This window comes from Lycorma delicatula, chromosome 1, assembly GCF_047948215.1.
Source record: "Lycorma delicatula isolate Av1 chromosome 1, ASM4794821v1, whole genome shotgun sequence".
Taxonomy (NCBI): domain Eukaryota; kingdom Metazoa; phylum Arthropoda; class Insecta; order Hemiptera; family Fulgoridae; genus Lycorma; species Lycorma delicatula.
Window position 1 is genome coordinate 389,375,499 of NC_134455.1, and position 20,594 is coordinate 389,396,092.

At 28.9% G+C, this 20,594-nt stretch overlaps 1 protein-coding gene across 1 annotated transcript in view; it reads left to right on the forward strand.

Moving 5' to 3' along the window:
* LOC142317345 (E3 ubiquitin-protein ligase HERC2-like) overlaps positions 1 to 16,539 on the forward strand; it is a 31,204-nt gene extending 14,665 nt beyond the window's left edge. Inside the window, exons 5-10 of the mRNA XM_075353827.1 lie at positions 12 to 169; positions 384 to 561; positions 6,691 to 6,794; positions 10,710 to 10,816; positions 12,367 to 12,494; positions 16,343 to 16,539. Coding sequence (XP_075209942.1) covers positions 12 to 169; positions 384 to 561; positions 6,691 to 6,794; positions 10,710 to 10,816; positions 12,367 to 12,494; positions 16,343 to 16,402 — 735 coding nt within the window. The 3' untranslated portion in view covers positions 16,403 to 16,539. The remainder of the gene's footprint in view (positions 1 to 11; positions 170 to 383; positions 562 to 6,690; positions 6,795 to 10,709; positions 10,817 to 12,366; positions 12,495 to 16,342) is intronic.
* Positions 16,540 to 20,594: the final 4,055 nt, after the last annotated feature.

Here is a 20,594-nt window from a genome sequence, read left to right on the forward strand (position 1 = left end):
TTTTTTTGTAGGTTGCTGTGAATTCTGGAGGTAATTCTACACATTACACATACTGTACTACATTACGTACTTACACATTCTGTGTAATTCTGGAGGCATTGACTGCAGATGGTGAAGTTTATTCTTGGGGTGAAGGGGATGATGGAAAGTTGGGTCATGGAGATCGTAGGTTTGTTTTATTTTAATTTTCCTATCACATTTTTAATTTCTGTTAACTGTCTGTTTAACATTTATTATTGTTTTTCTTCAAAATGTTGTTAGTTATAAAATTTTTTAAATGAATTGCTTGTTGTAAAAATTATGAATGAATTTATAAATACTGATTTTTGGTGATGGATAATTCTAATTTCCAGAACCATTGACTTTTTTTTACTGTGTTTTAGTATGTGTGACCGTCCTTGCTTGATAGAGACTCTGCGTGGCAAAGAAATTATTGAAATTGCTTGTGGAGGTGCACATTCAGCTGCTATTACATCACATGGTGAACTTTATACTTGGGGTAAAGGTCGCTATGGTCGACTTGGACATGGAGATTCTGAAGATCAGCTTAAACCTAAATTGGTGTGTACATTTTTTCTTCTTGATGACTTGTGTATTTTTTCTCATACTTTGTCTTTTAATTAATAAAAATACAAACATTGGTAACGAAGGTTCTTGTTGATAATGTCTTGTAGTTGTTTCATTATTTTGGTATAACTTGTTTAGAAAAGGTCACCTTCCCTTTCATAGAGTTCTTTCAAATCTCTCCACACTTTGAGTCTTGTTTTCTTGTGTTGTTGCATTAACTCTTTCAGGATGCACTTTGCACTTGTTTTGCTATACTTCAGCTTGTTACCGATAATGTTATGAATTGTGCCAACACTTACTGCAGCTGGTTTTGCTATACGTTATACTCTAATATGTCAGTCTTCATGAATAATGTCGTCACTGCAGATTTCAAGCGAAGGAATTGACACTTCAACTGGCCGGTCAGGATGTTGCTCGTCAGTCATTGAGATTTGACTGTTTTTGAACTGTTCTACCTACTTATAAAAATTTCCGTGGTTCATACAGCTTTCACCATACTGTAAAATCATTTGAGAAAAAATTTTTAGCTGGTTTTTCACCTTCAGAAAGCAAAAAACGGATCACTAAATGTTGTTCAACTAATTTGGAAACTTCAAGCGGACACACCATCGTTAAATGCAAGATTGACATTATAAACAAAGCTGTTCTCAGCTCATCCCAGTGATGCCAACCTAAAGTCATGACAGTACAAAACTCCTACAAACTGTTTCATTTCTACATCAGGTTGTCTCTTGTAATTATAGAATGTTTCCTGTATTTATGTTGTGCCACTGTAACATCTAATTGTTTATAGATTGTTTTTTTTTGTCTTCAATTATTTGAATGGTTTTATGCAGCTGTCCAAGATCCCCTATCTAGTGCCAGATGTTTCATTTCGCTATACCCCTTACATTCTACATCCCTAACAATTTGTTTTACATATTCCAAACATTGCCTGCCTGTACAATTTTTCCCATCTACCTGTCCCTCCAATATCAAAGTGACTGTTCCAGGATGCCTTAATATGTGGCCTAAAGTCTGTCTCTTTTTTTAACTATATTTTTCCAAATGCTTCTTTCTTCTTCAATTTGCCGCAACACCTCTTCATTTGTCATTTTATTCATCTGATTTTTAACATTCTCCTATAGCACCGCATTTCAAAGGCTTCTAATCTTTTAGTCTCAGGTACTCCGTTTAAGTTTCACTTCCATATAAAACTATGCTCCAAACATATACTTTCAAAAATGTTTTGCTAAAGATTAAATTAATTTTTGATGTAAGCAAATTACATTTCGGACTGAAAGCTCGTTTCAGAAGTGCTATTTGGCATTTTATATATCTTGCTTCATGCATCTTTAGTAATTTTACTTCCCAAATAACAGAATTCTTCTACCTACATAATCTTTTCTCTTCCTATTTGTATATTTAGTGGCCCATCTAAATTATTTCTTATAGGTTGTGTAACTTAATAATATATCATAATTTTTTGATTGGATATTTATGACTATTATCTATTAATAAAATAAATAAAGTTTACAGAAGAAAATAAACAGAATTTTTGTATTCCTTGGAATTACTATCATATGACAGCATGCTTGTCCAACTTTTGTAGTTCTATATGTTTTTGTAAGATATATATATATATTTGCACATCATAAATATTTGCATCTTCAGCCTACTCTGTCGAACCATTGAAACTCCTTTACATCAGAACAAAATTGTCCTAGATTTAAAATATTTGTGAATTCTACAAAAAAAGGATATTTTAAATTTTAGTTAGCAATTCAAATGATGATCTGAGTATTACAAAATTAAGTGTTACTATTATTTTCTGTTAGCTTGTTTAGTCTTGGAATGTTTGATTAATACTTTTTAGAATATAAAGTTAAAAGAAAATTACTAAACCTTTTTCATTAAAAGAGCATGTCTAAAATTCAAGATATAACCTTTTTTATCACTCTTTTTACTATGTTGCTAACTGATGTCTTTACAAATTTGTTTTTAAATAGTTTTATGAGTAGAGTTAACTTAATGTAGAAAAACTTAGTTAAGTTCTTTTTTTAGTAAAATTCTAAATTAAGTTAATATAAAATTAACTTAGTTTTGAGATAACTTAAGTTTCTTTTTTCTGATTAGATAATTTCCTTGAGTCTTTTAAAAATTCAGTACTCCACATATATTCTGTTTTTATGAACTTCTGTTGGTGCTAAAATTAAACAAATGTACTAAAAGCTTCATGCTGTCACAATTGACATCACAAGGACAAGAAAATCTCAGTAATGGAGTTTATGTGATAATCATGTAGGATTTATAAATATTGTTCTGGAATGATTTTTATGAACTTCATCAAATCTTATTTGTTTCCCTTTTATTATTTTGTTCAGGTTGAGAGATTATTAGGTTATCGAGTATGGGAGTTAGCATGTGGAAGTGGTGATGCTCAAACTCTGTGTATAACAGAGGATGATACTGTATGGTCATGGGGTGATGGTGATTATGGTAAATAGGTCATGGAGGTTCTGATGGTTGCAAGGTAAATATTATTTTTTTATTATTTTCACTATTATGTGTTAATATTTAATGAAACTTTAAACAAAACTGTATGTGAGTCTTGTAGATTTTCCTGTAAAAAAATTGCATTTGAGCTTGTTAAAAATTTTTATGTTTTGGATTTATAAACAAAAATCTCTGATTTATAATTTGTTTATCATCAAATATGATAGTGATTACCACGCAAAACATACTTAACATAATAGCATAACTTTGATGCAACCAAGACATTGGATAATATAGAAGGACTGGGATAAGTTTTCAGAAACTAATACTTATACTTTGGATCAGGAATATAGCAAGAGCATTGGTGGTACAGAGGTTCACATTACTCAGTCCAAGATTCAAAAATTTACCTTGGATGAGTTACATTGAATCTTTGCAGAAGTATTCTGATACGAAGGCATCAAAAACCATCTATAGTCTTGTTTCGCCATCTTCTATCGTAGGACTACTGGTCTCTGTGTCTTAATACACATTTTTTGGTGATGTTTTCAAAATTATGGAAAATGCATTTGGTTTTCTGCATTAGCTCCTATGGTTTCAGAGGTACTAGTTGTGCAATGTACTAAATAAGTTTTCTGTTAAAAAATCATTAAATGCTTTGTTATATTTATATTAAGAGAATTATAATATGCAATAAAATGTTCATTTGTCAGTACTGCCCCTGGAAATGATAGCATTCTGTTCTGGCCCACCTTGTAAATTTTACTTGAATTTGTACAACATTTTTTAAAACCGTAGTTTTCCAAAGTAACTTGAGTTATATTTGATATCTGTATTAAAGCCTGAAAAGGACATTTTTTAGGCCACAGTTTTATCACCTAATTACATTTACAAATTCATCCAATTACAAGTAAGTTTTAGTTATGTATTGTAAATAACAGCTAGTGGGATACAAACAGACATGTGTGCTTAAATTTGACAGAGCCTTGTTAAGATTTTGATTGAATTATAGTTCACTGGTCTACTCTTCTCCCAGGCAGATAGTTCATACTGTTCATAAAAACTTCCTTCAACTTGCTATCAATGCATTCCAATCTAGCCCAATTGTAAGAATTTATTGGAGTTAGTGAGTATATCTGAAAATGACATCAGTTAATGTTTGATTATCTACATGTGTTATAAAAACATAACTTCAACATCACTTGTATGATATTGTCTACAGCAATAGGCTCAATGACCACTTTTTGGAACATCTACACTAATTGTTCCAATGAGTGTTTAATATGTACAGTATTTTCAATGTTGGGTCTCATCAAATTTGCCACCATTTGTTCTCCAACAGTGTGATTTTCTGTCTTGGACATTTCTACCACTCAATTTTCACCTTCACCTAATTAAATATAAAAAATTGGTACTAATCACTTGATGCAGCAGGAATTTTGCAAACTTCTGTCCATTCTGAATTAGGATATAATATTTACATTGATGGCTCTAAGCTGGATGATTATGTTGAATGTTTGTTTGTGGTTGTTTACATATCAGTCCACCTCACAATGCAGTGTATTTACTGGCAAGCTATGGCCCATCATCATGTCACAGGTAGATTCCACCATATTCTGAAGTGGCTATTTCAGTTTATGGTCTTCATGTACATTAGTTCATGTCTGATATTTTCAATACACATCCAAAAATCTGCTATATCTTAGCTACTATAGTACACATAGTTTCTGCTTTCTTCTTAGCTATACATAATTTGCAAACAAAGAAGAGTTCATTTAACAACTAAAGAAGCTTGCATTCAGCCGTCCTATATAAAACATTTATCATCTGATTATGATTATCACACAAATATATCCATTCTGATTATTATGCATGCTTCCTGAAATACTGGTTGAAGGATAATTAACAGAATGAGCGGTTGAATGAAACTAAGCGATGTCACATTAAAGCTTGTTTATTACAAGGAATTAATCAGAGTGAGATAGTCTTTTAAGAAATAGTCATTTATCATTTACATTTGGTGCACATCAGGTTAATACATGAATTCTCATTCATCAAGCATCCACTGTGCCAATTTGATAACTTACAGTTTGTTATATTTTCTTTGTGTGTTATGAGAATTATGTTTAACTAAATAAAAACTAGCTATATGTTTTTCAGATGCCTTCAGTCTGTTTGACATTTATTTCAATTTTAATTGTTGCTTCTGGTAGTTTTCTCAAATAGTTTTTACTTGTAATATTTGCAAATGTGAATTTTTATATATATATGTATGTGTGTGTGTGTGTGTGTGTGTGTGTGTTTGTGTTTGTTTGTCTTTTTTTTGTATGTCTAAATATACATATCCAATTATTATTTCTGTTATTACTTGTATTTATTATATTTAGTTTTTATTTTTACACCAATCGAGATTGATCATTTATTCTTGTTATGTGGGGGTCCATCTCCTTACAACAGAGTATTGTTATTTTCTGATTAAAAATTGATTTTTTTTATCTTTTGTGTTAACTTTGGCACACATTTTCTGAAATTTTATATAATATTAATTGTGACACATCAGTTCATCTATAGAATAACATTTTGTGGTTAGTGGCTTACAGGCAGTAATAACCCATTCTGTTGTTTACCTTTAATAAGAAAATCACTACTTCTGTTTATCTCTATTTCTTCTTCCTCCAGTGTTTGCTTCTATTTTTCTTCCTCTTTCACCTGCACTCCCCTTCACCTGGTCATCTTATCTTCCTGATGGACGAACTGGTCTTTTACGGATACATTTTCTTTTGAATACTATTTGTTCCTCTTCTCCCTAGTCTATTCTGGAATGTCCCAAACTAAGTATTTCTCTGTTTTCCCAGCATGTATTATTTATTTATAGCAATATTTCATACTATATTCCCTTTTTTCTTCCTGCTATTATTTGTATGTTTTCATCTGTTTTACATAAAAGTAAAATCAGCCTTGAAATAAAAACGAATTTTTCATTTGTGCTTCTGACTCAAATATCAAAATACGTTTTAACATACTAAATTGAAAAATCATTGTCAATACTAGATTCTATTTATTTTATTCTTTTTTGTTTGTTTTTTCTCCTAAATATATCAAAAGGTAGTACGATGTTTACATTGTTTTAATTTAATATGAGTATTTTCCAAATATATCAACATTATTTATTCTGTTTTATTTGTTAGCCATCTGATTGTCTAGATTAGGTGTAGTCATTGTGGAAAAACTAGACATTATATGAAAAGGGGTTTTAGTTAGCAATTTTTTGGATTTCATCATTTGTGGAATCAATTTATCTGGTCACCCTTAATAAAAATCCAAAATTGTTAGAATAGATCAAAATGATAATTTTTGATATTTTTCTGTTACATTTAAGGGCAAGGGTTTTATAATACGTAAAAAGAAAATAATTACTTAGTATGTTTTACTAATTTCTTATTTTACAGTAGTTTCTAATTCTCTTTAGGTATAAGAATTTATGATAGTAATATTTATTACTGAATATTCAAGACTTTTTTCTAAAATAACATGTTATTGTTAGATTGTTAAAATAACATGTTATGTGAGAGAATATTTAGGGTTGACAATATTTTATGTTTCGTTTTATATTAATTTTAATTTGAGATCTTTTATTGATTTTTATAGGTGCCTATGAAAATAGATTCTCTTGCTGGACTTGGTGTTATTAAAGTTGAGTGCGGTTCACAATTTTCAGTTGCTTTGATGCGTTCTGGAAGTGTTTATACATGGTTAGCCTTTGTATATTAGTTTTAATAAAATTTAAAAATATGTTATTTAAATTTTATAAGTAATAACATTTTAAAAAATTGACCCATTTTAAAAAAAATCTTACTTTATAATGGCAGAAATTAAAGTAAAACTGCCTCACTTTATCTTTCTTTCCAAAAATTAGCAACATTTACAGTCAAAAGAAGAAACGGTCAAGTAAAAAATACAATTTTATGTTCTTACTTGTGAAGATAATGAAGTAGTAAAGTTAAAATAAACTCTTTAACAGACTATTCAAACCCATCTAATTTAGAATTCAACATAATTGGCAATTTTGAAGTTAATGCAAATAATAAAATTAATTCAAACTACAACTGTATAAGGAAGCTTGGGTTGGAAGTCAGACACTTACACTAAAAAATAACACTAGGTTTCTTGTAAGAGAAATCAGTTTCTTCAAAATGAATAATTCTAGAAAATATTAACTTTGAAAGCACAAATAGTGAATCAGAAAATGAAATTGATTGTATTCTATTTACAAAAGAAAAAATAATTATTATGTCAATGTGTCAGTTATATGCAGATTAATCCAGATAGTGCCCATAGAGTGATACAGTCAAGAAAAGAAGAAGACAAAACTGGATATTTATAATTATGCTAATTATTATGAAAGAAAATACAACAAAATGTAAAAAGAAGTAAATAATGTAAATTAAATAAGCATAAGAACTGCAAACATAATTAAACATAAGTACGGAGGTATTGAAACGACTTCCAGTGTATTGTATGAATCCTTATTATGAGATGGCGAGTGTAAGAAAACTTTATCTTTCTTTCCAAAAATTAGCAACATTTACAGTCAAAAGAAGAAACGGTCAAGTAAAAAATACAATTTTATGTTCTTACTTGTGAAGATAATGAAGTAGTAAAGTTAAAATAAACTATTTAACAGACTATTCAAACCCATCTAATTTAGAATTCAACATAATTGGCAATTTTGAAGTTAATGCAAATAATAAAATTAATTCAAACTACAACTGTATAAGGAAGCTTGGGTTGGAAGTCAGACACTTACACTAAAAAATAACACTAGGTTTCTTGTAAGAGAAATCAGTTTCTTCAAAATGAATAATTCTAGAAAATATTAACTTTGAAAGCACAAATAGTGAATCAGAAAATGAAATTGATTGTATTCTATTTACAAAAGAAAAAATAATTATTGTGTCAATGTGTCAGTTATATGCAGATTAATCCAGATAGTGCCCATAGAGTGATACAGTTAAGAAAAGAAGAAGACAAAACTGGATATTTATAATTATGCTAATTATTATGAAAGAAAATACAACAAAATGTAAAAAGAAGTAAATAATGTAAATTAAATAAGCATAAGAACTGCAAACATAATTAAACATAAGTACGGAGGTATTGAAACGACTTCCAGTGTATTGTATGAATCCTTATTATGAGATTGCGAGTGTAAGAAAACTTTATCTTTCTTTCCAAAAATTAGCAACATTTACAGTCAAAAGAAGAAACGGTCAAGTAAAAAATACAATTTTATGTTCTTACTTGTGAAGATAATGAAGTAGTAAAGTTAAAATAAACTATTTAACAGACTATTCAAACCCATCTAATTTAGAATTCAACATAATTGGCAATTTTGAAGTTAATGCAAATAATAAAATTAATTCAAACTACAACTGTATAAGGAAGCTTGGGTTGGAAGTCAGACACTTACACTAAAAAATAACACTAGGTTTCTTGTAAGAGAAATCAGTTTCTTCAAAATGAATAATTCTAGAAAATATTAACTTTGAAAGCACAAATAGTGAATCAGAAAATGAAATTGATTGTATTCTATTTACAAAAGAAAAAATAATTATTGTGTCAATGTGTCAGTTATATGCAGATTAATCCAGATAGTGCCCATAGAGTGATACAGTTAAGAAAAGAAGAAGACAAAACTGGATATTTATAATTATGCTAATTATTATGAAAGAAAATACAACAAAATGTAAAAAGAAGTAAATAATGTAAATTAAATAAGCATAAGAACTGCAAACATAATTAAACATAAGTACGGAGGTATTGAAACGACTTCCAGTGTATTGTATGAATCCTTATTATGAGATGGCGAGTGTAAGAAAAATGAGGATAGATCAAAAACATGCATAAAATATACTGTCTAAAGATAAGAAATTAAAAAAAAATGTCAACTTGATTCTTTTATAAATGGGAAAAAATATGAACCCATTAAGAAATTGGACAGGTGAAGGAGATCAAGAAATTAGATTTTTTAAGAATGAGTGGTCTGTGTTTAACCTTAATATTCTATAGAAAAGTTCCATCCAAAATTAAAGTCAGAGTATTTTAATCGGCCTTTTTCTGATTATAATTTACAGTCTGAAGATAAGTGTAGGTATTAATCAGCTTGTGAAAATAATAATAGCTTGTGAAAAGTGCCATAAAAATTGATGTGCTGAAAAATGCTGGTTATAACACTAAAGAACATTTCATTTTACACAACTTTTAAATTAATATAATGAAAAAAGTGAATGCTATTAAAGTAGTTTATCGAACTAATGTAAGTATTTAGCTTTTTATCAGAAAATATTAAAGATTAAGATGCTGTGACTTATTTGGTCACAGCAAAAGTAATCATGAAATTACTTTTTTAAATTTGAAAACATACATAAAAAATATATCTTTCCAGGATATTTGAAAACAGATTTAACGTTTTACAATATTCTGTTCAGTGTTATTTAAATGGTTCAAATTCATATCACTAGCATCAGAAAACTAGGAAACTAGAAAAATTATTTTGAGCTAATGCATTGATAGTTAATAACTGATTGCTGTTTCTAAATGTGTGTATTATATTTAAAAAGAACATGCTGATGCACATGCATGTTTCAGTATGTTTCTGTGCATCCTATTAGAAAGCTGAATCAAACATCACAACCTTTAAATATTACTTAGTGCTTTTCATTGCTATATATGATGCTTGTTTTTAAATTAAGGTCTATTTTGAATTTGCCGCCTATATATGGAATGTAAATTTAAATTCCTATGTAACAGAAAAACTCTGACATTGCACTGATTTGTAAAAAGAGATTGTTCTGTTAGTACGTTTATTCTTCATGAAGATGTAATTATTTTATTATAAAGCAGTACTTTATATAGTTATTTTTACATAGATGTTAAAATCTGTTTTGGTAGTAATTTTAAGATTAAAACAAAAGAAAATAATTAGGGATAAACAATTCTACTAGGATTAATGTATAACAGTGTAAAATAGGGAACTATACCTAAAATTAGAAGTTGAGATTATCCAAAATGGTTAAATGCTTCAAAACTTAAAAGCCATTTTGATTAAGTAGATTATCTGTACTATAATGATGACTACAATTTTATAAGTATCTTACTTGGATATTGAATTTCCAAATTAATTTTCAGATTTATTTTGTTATTAAATTTTGATTTTTATAAATTCCATTTTCATTTTTTAATCTTTTCCAGTTAACATCTTATTATTTAAATTTAATTAGATCTTATTATTTAAATTTAATTAGTGATAAGTATTTCACTTTCATTAACATTTAACTTCAAAAATTTTCTCATTACTGGATGTCTTTACAACTCTTAAAATTTACTTGCAGGGAAGTGCATGCATTGTGGTATGCAATGGTATTTGAACGCATCCAGTTCATTATTGTTTACACATTTAAAAAGTACTTTATTTTTGTGTTGTATATTTTGAATATTGGTTTTGTTATTCTCCATGCTCATTTCTAAAAGTTTTATTAAGATTTTTCATAGTTGAGAACAGTGTTGTATTTTATTGATCATGTTGTCTGGGGGATAATAACCTGTCTAGTTCTTCACTTAGAAAAATATTCCTTCAATTTTTTGATATTTAAAAATTTTTTCCGTAGGGGAAAAGGAGATTATCACAGATTGGGACATGGTTCAGATGATCACGTAAGAAGACCCCGTAAGGTTGCTGCTTTGCAAGGCAAAAAGATAATCAGCATTGCTACAGGTATACATTTTAATGTTTTCATGAATGTTTCATCAGTTAGATCCCTTCACCCTGTTCTACATTATTTATTTACTTCTTATAGATTTTTTAATCATTTTTCTATTGTAATTATACAAAAAATCTCTTCATTATAAATTTTCACTATTCTGCCAAATATTTGAAACGTTTATCCTCACCATATTTATTTCTAAAGTAAATCAATTATCTTACAAACATATTGTAATGGTAGAAGCTATTAGTAATAGAAAGTACCAGAATAAGAAAGAAAGAGAAAATGAAGAACATAAGGAGACTAATAGATTGAAAAAGAAAAATCCAGAAACAACAACACAGAATTCTTCCTAAAATAGTGTAGAGGGTTCGGACAATAGAAACAGCTTGAAATGCTTGAACAAATAAAAGATAGATTGGCGGCTGTTAGTACAGGTCAACCCCTAGGCCTGGAGTACCAGCAAACTTTGGTACACTGTGATAAATGTGTGGTCATTTGACTTGGTGTGTGAGAGCATTCAAAGTGTCTATCTCTTGTTAACTTTGTATTCATTTTAATTAGCTGTTGTGAAGTTCACAGTAAAATCAGAATTGTATTTTTAATTTATAATTTACTTATTTTGTTAATAGTAAGTTATCCTCAGTAAAACTCTGTGTGCTATCTCACACCAATAACACACAACAATATCAAACCAATGACATGCAAAATATTATTTAGTAGTATAATTGATTACAACCAATTTAATAAGTTTAAATATAAACTTAAATTTAATAAGATTTTATTTAATAAGCTTATCTTGTTCAAAATCATTTTGGTGGTTTATTAATGACAGTTACTATATTTTTAAATTAAGTATTTTTTCTACTGTTCTTATTTTTCTGTTGTTATTTCTAATTATAAAAAATATAATAAACTCTACCATGTTAGGTATCTTTAAACATCTAATAGATCATTGTATAAAAAAGCAGTCCAGTTTTGAAAAGATATAAAAATACTAAAAATAAATAAGATACATTTCTTTATTTAGTGTACCTACTTGTAGAAATATAATTCTTTACCTTAATTATTGGTATTATATATTGATATATTGGTATTATATATAATTTATTTTTTGAAAATTACATTTGGTTTATATAGTCATTGTTGTTCAGTATTTATTGAGATAAACCTTTTACTCTATTCTGTTTTATTTTTTGGTAGTGCAATAATAACACGGTTAATAGTTAAATTGTCACAGAAATCATTCTCTGAACAGAGCATTTCTTGGATAGTTTACTAATTTCTTATGTCAGCTATTTAAAATAAATTATTTTAATTACTTCTAGTCCATCAAATAATTTATTACTTTTGTCTGATGGTAAAAATATTAACTGAAAAGGAAACTTATACTATTTATATGAAAAAAATATTTGTAGGCCTATGGTTGTTTCAATAGATTGAAGTTGGTCTTAGCCTGCATTTTCTACATTAAAAATGGCAAATTGTTGCTTATATGTGTTCTAGAAATAAAAATAATGATCATTGTTTGAAGTAGATTATATCTTAGTATTTTATATAGGTTCATTACACTGTGTCGCATGTAGTGAACAAGGTGAAGTGTTTACTTGGGGAGACAATGATGAAGGCCAACTTGGAGATGGATCAACAAATGCTATTCAAAAACCACGCCTTGTTGTTGCCCTACAGGTAAAGACATAACTTGTTTTATTTGATTTAAATTGTAATTATGGTGTAACTTATTTTAAACTAATTTCTAAAATTTGTATCGCATAAATGAGAGTAGCTATTCAAATTACCAATCCGTTTCTTTAAATTATGATTATATTTTATTTTTTTTATTGTTGAACCTTAATAATTGTTTATTTCATTGTTTGAATTTTTTATATGTGAGCAATGTAACTTTACCAGCAAAATATTTTTTTTTTAGATGTTTGCCATTATTGTTCGTGGTGATGATTTGTTGTGTGATTATCATTTGAAAGAAGTTTTCTGTTTGGGTGGTAATTGACTTAATCCTTTGCACTCCTGTGTCCTGCATTGCAGTCCATGGTGTTCTGCCAATAGGGTCCAATTTGTTTAGGGTGTGTGCTGTCATTGGTATGACAAGTGGGTGCAGACCATACGAGCCATGCGGACACGTAAGAAAAATTTTGTTGGAGTCCAAAGGGTTAAGGAAAGTATATGATCTCCGTACTAGAAATGATGGGCCAATATCTTTACTGATGTTTTTGTCATTGTTTTCTTGTCGCTTCAGTGTATTAAGAGATTTTAAAAATAATAAGAGTATTTCACATAAATGATCATCCTCAGTACTAAATTTTTATTTCATAAAAATTAGCTTATTTTTATTACTCATGTTGATTCTGTTAGTGAACACACTTTCTTCTTTCCATAGAGGTGATTAATTAATATTAAATTATTTAATGATAGTAAATTAAATAAAAATAGTGTCATTCACTGAAGTAAGATGGGGAAAGTATTATTTGCTTGGAGAATTTTGTATTTTTGAACAAGAATTCATATAATAGTAGATCCAGGTTTCTATTGGAGCTGGTATTTATACCAGTTAATTCTTAGTATTTTGTAAATTTGTCAAAATTTCATATTAACAATATATATGATTAATAAGATTTTGTAAAGAAATAAAAATTATTTTTATCTTATTCAAATAAGATTTTCAGGTTGATTCCAATGTCATTACCATTCCAATGCCATTTTTATTAGATTGAAGTGTTTTATTAAATTACAAGTTATTGGGGGTCAAATTGATTTTATTTAAACAGAATCAAGAGATACTAATTTGCTTTTTAGCACCCTAATAAAACACTAAACTTATCGTTATTAAATATTTATTATACCCACATATATTCTCATATAAATTATAATGTCATCTCTTGGGGCTCTCAAAGAAACCTGAATGCATTTTTAAGTTTCAAAAATGGGCTGTCAGATCATTATCTTGTGCTCATAACTATGAATCGTGTTGACCTATGTTTAAATACAATAACTTACCTTTGTGTTTAGATTTATAAATGTGCAATTTTTGCTAAGAAGATTGTTGTTTTTGTGAAATTCAACGCTATACATCAGCTTAAGAGAAAAGTTCTTATTACGTTGTCATTTTTAATAAATTGCCAAACCATTTGAAAAATCTTCCAACCAATTTATACAATTAAAAAATTTACTTTCACAAAAACAATATTATTCTGTTGATGAATTTTTTAATAATACAAATTAAAAATAAAATCTTTCTTTATTCTGTTTTAACTTGTACATAAGTATGTGTTCAGAATAATTTTCATAAGTGCCATTTGAATTGTAGCTTATTTTGTAGTAATTTTTTATATGTATTTTTTATGTATACATGTATGTATGTATGTATGTATGTATGTTTGTTCGACCGTAGCAGCTGAGTGGCTGAACCAGTTTATATATATGACCTTGCATTGGAATCCTTACATTACCAGAAGTGTCATAGGCTCTATATATAAATATACTATTTATGTAACAACAAAATCACAAATAAATTTACTATTTATATAACAACAAAATAACCAATCACCAAACACAGTAACAGAACCTAAAAAAACTAATACCAAAAATCAACTTTCACAGGATCCCGCATTGTCAACCTGTACAAAATTACATCAGATAAAAATGAAAAATAAATAAAGAAAATTTTGTCCTTCAACGAAAATATTTAAATGCAGTCTATGAGGGGAGGGGGAGGGGCTTGAATAGTAATTTTCCTACATTAAAGAAATGATTGGTCACTCATTACTTGATTTAATTAAATACAGCAAACTATGTTTAATCCTTTATTTTCATATCTTATTCTTTTTTTTGGTTCAATTTATTGTTATTTTTTGCATTTAAATAAGTATTTGGACTTTAAAACATTTATTTTTATCTTATAATTTGTTTTTATATTTATAATTTATCTTATGTTGATGTGATCTATACTTCAGTTTATCTTTAGTGTAATAGAGTAACCACATTGGTTTGAACAATTTTTATTCTATTTAAATCGATGTCTCTTATTTTATTTATGATTATGGACTGTCTTTAAACATTTTCATTTGTAACTGATATAATATATGTACTTTATTTTCAAATGTGGCTATAATGAAATAGCAACTGTTTATAAGTGTTGTACTTTTGTACGTTCATAATATAATCTTTTTCTATTTTAAGTTCATTAAATATTTTATAACTTCTATAATCCTTTAAAACTAATTATTGAAATCTCAGTAAAAGATTTTATATATTTTAAATTTAAGTGATAATTAATTATTTTCTGATCACATATAAAACAAGATGCATCTGTACACTTATACAAAATAATGATATCAAGGATCTGTTACACGCTTCTTAAATTTTAGTCCAATTTACATTATTTCAGTTTATTATATTACTATTACACTCTATTCTCTAACTTTGATTTAAATAAAATAAAAAATTTCTCAAGTAGTTTATTTTTCATAGTAGAATAGGCAACATTTTACATTGGAACAATAAAATAACATTTCCTGTAATGTTATTGTCCAGTTTTATTAAATACTTTTTCCTATGTGGCAATGTAAATCCAAACATTTTATTGCAGAATACTCTAATCAAGGGCAGATGTGTAGTTGATACTAGAATTTGGTCAGCTACAAAATTGTTTTTACCCTTTGTATTGTCTCTAATTTTATACTTTTTCTTCCTGTTTTAAAAATATATTGTGAACCAAATTTCTGTACTGTTTTAGATTTCTTCTTTAATATCTTCTTTTTTTTTAAATTGTTTATGACCTTATCTCAATCTCTCATTTCAGAATATCATTTAATTAATATTATTAAAAAAAAATTATTATTATAATCAATTTCTTGATGCAAGTTCCAATAAATACTGAAAATTTATTTTGATGTTAATTGTAATAAGTTATTTTAAATGAGTTTAAAAATATCATAACAGTATCTCTAAACCATTCTTTTTTCAGTTAAATTGAAACTTTACTTGACTGTATCACTTTTTTGGAATCAATGATAAATAGTTGAACTGCTTGCAGAAAAAGTAAATATACTCTTAACAAAGTAGTGTGGTATATTTTAGTCTCATTTGTATAAATTTTTACTATATTTTTAGATTAGGTTTCGGAATAAGGTTTCCTTTTTTTAGAGGTATTGACCTATATTTATTAGGTAATAGAAGCCAACAGTGTACAGTAATAATTGCACTTATATTACTAATCTATAAGATCTGGTTTGTTGAATGTGACATCAACTATTCAAATTATTGTTTTTACCTATAAATAAGATATTTTCTTTTGTAAAAATAAGATTGTGTCTTGATCATAATTATGAATATTGTCTAAAAGAGCTTTTCTTCATCAAAATAGTATTGAAAAATTATTTTAATTCATAACTAAATTAAATCATTTATTTGGTCCAATGCATATAATATAATGGTCTCTAATTATTTAAAATGATATTTGTGATTTAATGAGTACATACATGTATTATTGTTTTTTTTTTTTATTTTTCAATGTAAAGGGAAAAAATAACAAGAGTTGCTTGTGGTTCTGCTCATACTTTGGCCTGGAGTACGGATAAACCATTATCAAGTCGTCTTCCACTCCGTGTACCTTTGGAATATGATGTTTTACGAGAATTACCACCCACATTATTACGAAGCAGGCTGGTATTACTTCACCATTTTTCTGATTTGCTTTGTCCTGTTGTCACTATGTTTCCACTTACTGGTGATGTTAGCCTAAATTCATTACGAGGTACTCTTGTCTACGCTACCAAAGAAGCGACATTCAGAAAGGTAATTAATAGTCTTTACTTTGTCATCTCTTTCTGTGTAAGTTTTATTTCACTGAATATTATTTATCATGACTACTGATTTATAGTGATGTATTTTTTTTTCAAATTGCACGGAATATTGTTAAATAAAGTTAAGTAATGTTAGTTAATAAAGATAGTAATGTTAGATAGAATAACCTAACATGGTTGTTCATAATTTGAGATACGTCATCCCAAAACTGGCAGAGCTATTCATAAAATAAACTTCCAGTGTCAGACTTTTTATAAGGAAAGTTAAAAATGTAGTGTTTTTGTTGCCTTTTTCACTGAGACATACTTACTGTTGCCCAACTATAGGTATCAAGCCTAAAAAACTGCAAAAAATTTTCAGCTCTATAAGTGATATCTTGACTCTGTTCACCACAGGAACTAGCTAGTGAACATAATACTGCTTTATGTGTCATAACTGTATAAGAAATGCTGAAACAGAAAGTTTAAATCAGCAAAGCACATTGAAGAAACACCCCTTGAAGAAACAAAACATTACTAATTTGTAAAACTTGTTTCTGTTTGATGGAAGAGAACCTTTATTTTATTTTAGTAGATTTCTACAACTAACATCGTTTCTCAGCACCCAGTTTCCACTTCTCTCGATCTTCTACATTCTCCACTGCCATATTTTTTCCCTTCATTCCCTGTTTCACTTTATCCTTTATTCACTGTAAGCTCTTCTGTCAAACTAGTCCCTATCTTTACTCTTAAAGAGTTTTCTTCATGTAATTTCATGCATATACGAAGTTTTAATTTACTCCAATCTCTTAACTTCTTTCATAAATTATTTATGAGAACATTGTCTTATGCCTTTTGTAAGTTTATTGAAGCAATATGAGTCTTCTGCCACTTGCATCCATTTTTCTAGCAACAGTTTATGAGCAAAAAGTCTGTTGTTGATCTCCCTGCTCTAAGATCTACCTGCTTTTCCTTGAATACCAGCAGTTTCCCTCTCAAATAAGGTTTTTAAAACTTTATCCGAAAAGTACCCTCTCCAAAAATTAGAATACCTCCAAACTTCTATAATTCTTAGGGTCATCTGTTTTCACCTTTAAAGTAAAGATTTTGATGTTTCCACTCACTTCCAATTATACTGAGAAAAATTTGGATTAAGAAGACACTATTATTCACCACAGTTTGGATAGCATGAAGATGCATTTGCGTGAGCTAAAGTAAATATGTGAATATATAAAGTGAATATGAAAATTTAGTCACAAAAGCATTGAAAATATTAATCCCTTTCACCACATCTTACCTTTATGAAAAGATTTTTTCGTCTATCATTGCACTAAAAACTAAATGTAGGAATTATCTTTTATCACTTGAAAACAATTTGCTTTTGTGTGTTTCTAACATAGTTTCATGTATGGAAAACCCGTGCAAAAATTGGATGAACCTTTGCGCATATGTGTTGGGCAGCGTCTCTAGTATGGCCTTCAATCATGCTGAATCACTTCGTTTAGTTCTGAACACGCACGAGGGCTATTTTTATTTTCAAGGTCCGATCAGTCGCGAAATAAAAACCCATGCAAAAATTGGATGAACCTTTGCGCATATGTGTTGCGCAGCGTCTCTAGTATGGCCTTCAATCATGCTGCATCACTTCATTTAGTTCTGAACACGCAGCTAGCACGTAAACATGTCTGCAACAATAGCATCTCCCGCCAAGTGTTAAGTACGTGCGGTAATTCAGGCTGAGGGGTGTAATGCAGCTGAAATTCATCGACAAATAAGTAATGTGTACGGCGAAACTTCAATTAGTGACAACAAAGTGCGACAATGGTGCAGGAACTTTAAAGCAGGATGTACAGATGTTCATGATGCAGGCGGTCAGGGAAGGAATCGGATGTCAACCGATGATCTCGTTGAGCAAGTGGATGAGGCAATTCGAGAAAATCATCGGTTCACAATTTCTGTATTGAGTGATTCGTTTCAAGGTCAGCTCTCTACACTATTGTGAGTGAGAGACTTCAGTACCGCAAACTGTGTGCGAGATGGGTTTCCAAGATGCTGTCCCACTATCACAAAACAATGAGAGTAGACGCCTCCCTAACGTTTCTCCAGCACCACCACAATGAAGAAGAAGATTTTTTGAACAAAATTGTCACAGGAGACGAGACATGGGTCCATTTTGAAACAGAAGAAACAAAAAAACAATCCAAACATTGGATGCATTCTCATTCTCCCAGTAAACCAAAGAAGTTCAAGCGAACCTTCTCCAACAGAAAATGTATGGCTACTGTGTTCTGGGACCGGAATGGAGTTCTCTTGGTGGAATTCATGCAATGTGGCACGACCATCACTACAGCCTCATACTGCGTGACTCTTCAACATCTATGAAGGGCAATTCAGAATAAGCAGAGAGGAATGTTGTCATCAGGCATGACGAGGGTATTGGGAAGTTGATACCACACTACGACAAATGCCTAAATCGGAGTGGCAACTATGTAAGTTCTTGTTACAAAAAAAAATTTTTTTTCACTGAGGTCTTAATTTCGTGACCGATCGGACTTGAAAAAAAAATAACCCTTGTAATAAATGATTTTTTCTTATAAAATGACTTCAATATTGTTTATGTGTAAGGTTGTAGGCTAATTTCACAACCCCCCCTCATATCACTGTGACCCCCTAGGTTGAGAAATGCTGATTTAGAGTCTTACAGCATCCTGACATGTAGAGTTACATCTAAACAGTTTTAAATCATTAGCTTGTAATAAAATCTTTGAGTATTTTACACTCAGTAATTTCATTTATGAAATCAGAGAACATTAGTCGAAGGTTAGAACTCTGGAGCATACCTGACTATACTGTAAATTTAATAGAGTATGAACTTCAATACAATATAAATCGAGTCCTACAGACTAAATATAAGCGGTTGAAATATCAGCTTATAAGAAAACTCAGACTACAGTAAAATTGACGATCTACTTTATCAAACTCTTTTGTGAAATAAGTGTGAATAAAATCGATTTGTGAACATAGTTAAAAAAAATCCAAAACATATTCAGAAAAGTTTATTTATGTTTGACATTTTAGAATGACCCAAAAACAAACCATATTGATGAATTGAAGTTTTATTTTTTGTATGGAAGAATATGAGCCTGTACAAAGTTATTCAAAAATTTGTTATGGGTGTAGAAAGAATGGAAACTCGATAATAATTCTTGTTATCTTGTATATCACCCTTCTTGAATAACAGAATAATTTTTGCAGTTTTCCATTCTACAGGAAAAATATCAGAACAAAGTTATGAATTACACAAACACATTAGTGATTTATAAAGATAGTTGTATGCTTTAAATGTCTTGGACAGAATCAAGTCAAAGCCAACAAATCTTTGATACCAACTTATAGTCACTTTCCACTGGATGTTCTGTGACAAATGGAATTATCAGAAAAGAAGGTAATCAACATAAAGCCTACAATAATGGCTTAGAAGGTACTGGTTAACTCCTCTACAATACTCTGCAAAAGTATTGGCATTATATTAACTCTCATTACACCAATCATTCAATAACCTTACTGCAAAATCAATAGTATAGTCCTTTTATATTTTAAAAATCAAAAGTTTTCTGATATATCAAGGGAAATTAAGTTTTCAATGTTATTTACATACAAATGTTACTTGTTAATCTGAATTTTTAATACTTTTTGAGGAAATGAAATTACTGAGTGTGTAAAATTCTCAAAACATTTTATTATAAGCTGATTTTTTTACATAAAAATGGCTTTTAAGTAAAATGTGTTGGCCTACTTTTTAAATGTCATTTGAAATTTATATTTTTTTCTGATAATAATAGTTCAGATGAAACAGATAGGACATTTAATTTGAAATCAAAATTTTCTTTTGGGTATAAACCGGTTTATTATTAAGTAAAAAAATTCATAAAAATAGGACTCGACTAAAGCTATTTAACTTGGTTCATATAAAGTATAATTTGATGAA